Source organism: Protopterus annectens, chromosome 1.part0 (assembly GCF_019279795.1).
Source record: "Protopterus annectens isolate FY-2018-M chromosome 1.part0, PAN1.0, whole genome shotgun sequence".
NCBI lineage: Eukaryota > Metazoa > Chordata > Ceratodontiformes > Protopteridae > Protopterus > Protopterus annectens.
Window position 1 is genome coordinate 509,758,553 of NC_056725.1, and position 4,217 is coordinate 509,762,769.

At 41.1% G+C, this 4,217-nt stretch overlaps 1 protein-coding gene across 1 annotated transcript; it reads left to right on the forward strand.

The window, feature by feature from the left end:
• Positions 1 to 476: 476 nt before the first annotated feature.
• On the forward strand, positions 477 to 3,409 carry LOC122793172 (alpha-1,6-mannosyl-glycoprotein 2-beta-N-acetylglucosaminyltransferase-like). Its single transcript, XM_044060996.1, has one exon. The coding sequence runs from the start codon at positions 1,287 to 1,289 to the stop codon at positions 2,562 to 2,564; it is 1,278 nt and encodes a 425-aa protein (XP_043916931.1). The 5' UTR covers positions 477 to 1,286; the 3' UTR covers positions 2,565 to 3,409.
• Positions 3,410 to 4,217: the final 808 nt, after the last annotated feature.

Genomic DNA, 4,217 nt, shown 5'->3' on the forward strand with positions numbered 1-4,217 from the left:
TTAAGTTTGGGTTGGGGATGTGAAGGGATCAACGATCAATGTTAATGAGTCCTTGTATAGCGGGCTTCATTTCAACTATTCCTCGTTAGCAGCACTTTAAGAAATAAACACGTTATTTCATTACACGTCAGTCCTCGAACACAAACATTATAAACAGGCGTGCGATTTACACCTTCATTCTCTAACTTGATCAGGAATATAGATAGTTTACTATTGCACGCTCAAAAAATAAGATGCTTGCTACGCACCACATTTCGTTGGCAGATTAGTACTGTGGTTTACGTTAACACGAACCTAACCAAACTTTCCTTGAGAACCCTCCAACCCAAAAAGAGCTACCTACCAATACCCTTATATTTTGCAGACCACTGACAACTATTTAACTGGGTGGGTGGGAACTTGCGAGCACGTCATTCTATTGGCTGTAAATGAAGCAACAGCAACCAATATCGTTGTGACGCTATGAAAAAGGGAAGTGGAGCTCGAAGTTCATCTCTTGTGGAAGTTTTACTTGTCCGTTGTAATAGGAGTCATGTGTCAATGGTTCGTGGACTTCTGTCTTTTTCCTTCATAGTTGTTTACTTGCCGTGTTTCTGTCATTAACTGTAGATTGCAGCACGGGTCTGTTGAGTATTAGTTTCATTCCATTCTGGAATTAATAATATGCTACTTAACCCAGTGCGGAGGTTTCGATTTTTTTTATAGAACAAGGCGTTATAGTCTGGTAACGGAAAAAGTGCTTCGACAGACGGGTGAAGATAACCAAATGTTGTTCTACAGGTAGTTTGGAGAGATTATTTTGTATGGAGGTGAGAAACTGGTCAGCAGCTCTGAAAGCGTGTGTTCTCCACAGTGGTTCATGGGGTCAGTGTTGTTTTCCAACGCGTCAGTAGAACGAAACTGATACTCGTCTGGTCTTAAGTGGAATTAATGTGGCAAATATGAGTGAGTAGCTTCCATAGCACGATGGTTCAGTACTAAAAAAGTTAACTAGACTGACCAAACAAACAAATTTGTGGGCCTGCACAAGAACGATCCATTCACAAGGAAGGCAGTTCGTCTAGTATACTGACAGTAGGAAGGTCAATTTCTATTTCTAATAATTTGGCTGAAGAATGACTAATTCTTGTGCTGAAGTTACGAGGGCTCTATGATGGAAGACCCTTCCTAATCGTAGGATTTATAGTCACGAGAGAGGAGCTGAAAGTATACCCGATCAGAAAGTGTTTTATAATCTTCTGTACACCTTTATAGTCTCTGTTTTATTTAAACACTTTTTGTGCACTATGAAGCTACGACTTCACAGGAAAAATACTCTCTTAACTCTTATAGTTTTAATGGGTTTCAGCATCGTGCTGTATAGTTTACTGTGGAGGACTAGTGGGGAGGCAAAGCCTGGCTCAAGAGATGAAGTAAGAAAAATACCGCAAGTTTCAGCGGGGGTTTCCACAAAAAGAGGTTTCCCACTGCTGTCTGGGAGTCTGACAGACATGCGTAAGTCAGTATACGAGAACAATTTTCAGCAGAAAGTGCTGAACATGAACACTGACCACATCAAAGGTGACTTGGATCTTGTTTTGGTTGTTCAAGTCCATAACCGGCCTGCCTACCTGCGTATGTTCCTGGAGTCCTTGCGTCAGGCTGCTGATGTTGAACGGATCTTGTTGGTTCTGAGTCTCGATTATCTGTCTGAAGAACTTGAAAAAATCATTCATAACGTCACTTTTTGCCGGGTTGTGCAGATTTGCTTTCCTTATAGCTTGCAGCTCTATCCAGAGGAGTTCCCTGGCCAGGACCCAGCCGACTGTCCCCGGGACATTTCCAAAGCTGATGCTTTGCAACAGGGCTGCAAAAATGCAGAGTATCCAGACTCTTTTGGCCATTACCGGGAAGCCGTCTTTACTCAAACTAAGCATCACTGGTGGTGGAAGTTGCACTTTGTATGGGAACGACTTGAAGCATTGCATGGCTACAGTGGTCATGCAATATTTTTGGAGGAAGATAACTATGTTCTACCAGATTTTGTTCCCTTTTTTAAGGAGATGGAACAGCTGCAGAAAAAACAGTGTCCAGAGTGTCATATTCTGGCACTGGGCAGTCAGGAGGGCCTGCCTGCTGAGAAGCAAAGCATAAGTGGGGTTGTGGATATAATTAGCTGGAAGTCTACCAAGCATAACTTGGGCATGGGAATGAACCGCCAAGTATATTACATTCTGATGGGTTGCTCCAGAGAGTTCTGCGCTTACGATGACTACAACTGGGATTGGACGTTGCAGCACTTGTCTGCTAATTGCCTCACAAAACCTCTTAAAGTGATGGTGCCACAGCTTCCCAGGCTGTTCCACACTGGTGACTGTGGGATGCACCAGTCTGAGGCCTGTGATCCTGATTTTGCCTTCCACAAAATGAAGGCAATTGTTGAGTCCAGTGGAAGTCACCTTTTTCCTAAATCACTAACTGTTGGTATTAATCAGGAAGCAGTGGGTAGCCCTCCTGCTATGAAAAATGGTGGTTGGGGGGATGTACGGGATCATGCCCTCTGCAATAGTTACTCCAAACTATAACAGAGAACCAAATGAGATGAAAAGCACATTGGGAATGTAACCCTTTTCACTTTTAACATGACTTTTGTTTTGATTTGGACTTATTTCTCACCCCCATCACCCTTTTTCTCCTGTGTCTCTGAGATGACCATCATTTCTTAGGAAGCCTTTTTTTTTTTTTTTTTTTTTTTTTTTTTTTTTTTTTTTTTTTTTGTGTGCTACTTTTACTGATACAGTGTGTTTCCTTACTTGCTTGCACTGTGTGTGACTGGATTGGATGTGATAGGTTGTTTGTACCAGCATGTGGTTATGTTGCTGTATCAGCATTTTAATTAACTTCACTCAGCAAGTCAGCAATACAGCTTTGTGTAAGATAAAGTAGGGTTACACACTGTGAACATAGTACCAGATTTTAAGCAATTATTGCATCATCATTTCTTGGAAAGTGAAGGCCAGTTTGACTTTCAGTTTGTGGAAATGCCTGGGTTGTCCTCCTTGTTTGGGGGCATTAATTAACCTACGGGTTACACAGATGTTGCCAAAGATTTTTTTAATCTTTTAATTTAAAAATCCATTTGTTTTCTCGCTGGAAACACAAGTTTTTAAAATAGTAGACTCAAAGCGTGGAGAATGTGGTTGTAATAATGCATTGGAGGTTGTTTTATTAGGAACTGTGTTTTACCTGGGGTGGCTTAAGTGGTGTGTAGCAAAATGAGATTTAACTTTTTTTTTTTTTTTAATACTGAAATGTGTACTGTTTTTTGTTAGTTACACATGTTTACAGTAAGGTGACTATAATGGAGAAATACCACTTTCATTTAATTATAAATGTGTAATTCTATAAAGAATAAACTATTTTTACATTCTTTGTGTTTGATTTCTAACATAAAACTGTTTGTGTTTTGGTGGTATCCCTGAAGTTAAGGTTATGTGGCCAGTAGATTTTTAATTGTATAGGTTCATAGGTAGGTACCTAGGCTATTGGCCTTGGGGCCTGTACAAGCCTAGCCAAAAAGGGTACCATGGCTTTCACCACAAAATTATTTTCCTGTGCCCCTGTCAAGCAGAACCACAGAAGTGATCCCTGGGGTGAATTTCCTATTGCCAGTCCAATCATCAAGATTTTTCTTGAAGAGTGCTAATGAGGAGTTCTGTTTGACATAGATAGGTAGTCTGTTCCAGAGTATGGAAAGTCCTTGGGACAGGAATCTATCCCTCCAGCATGTTCTGTTTATTGTGGTGACAAGGTTTAGGTCCCTAGAGCGTGTAGCTCAGAGGGATTGGGATTTCTTTAAGTGGAGCATGTCCAACAGCTCTGGGTTTGACATAGCTTTGTATGTTAGGCAGAGATCACTTCTGAGTAGGCGATATGCGATGTAAAGCTGGAGTTTTTTGAGATGGTCTGCGTAAGGCATCTGTTTGAGGCCAGTAATCCTCTTTGTGAGGTATTTTTGCAGCCTTTCCAGTTGTTGTAGATTTGTGAGGTACATACCAAAAGGGGCGTTGTACTCCTATAATGGGTCTAATGAGTGATGAGTAGAGGGGAACAATGACCTTTTTTTTTTTTTCTGGATGAGAAGTCTTTTGTGATGTGTGCCACGTAGAAGGATTTCCTGACCACTGTGGCAATGTGATTATCAAAGGAGAGACTACTGTCCACCTGTGTCCCAAGGT

Bases quoted from the DNA above. Each gene is read 5' to 3' on its own strand.
- LOC122793172 (XM_044060996.1), top strand. From the start codon at position 1,287: ATGAAGCTACGACTTCACAGGAAAAATACTCTCTTAACTCTTATAGTT.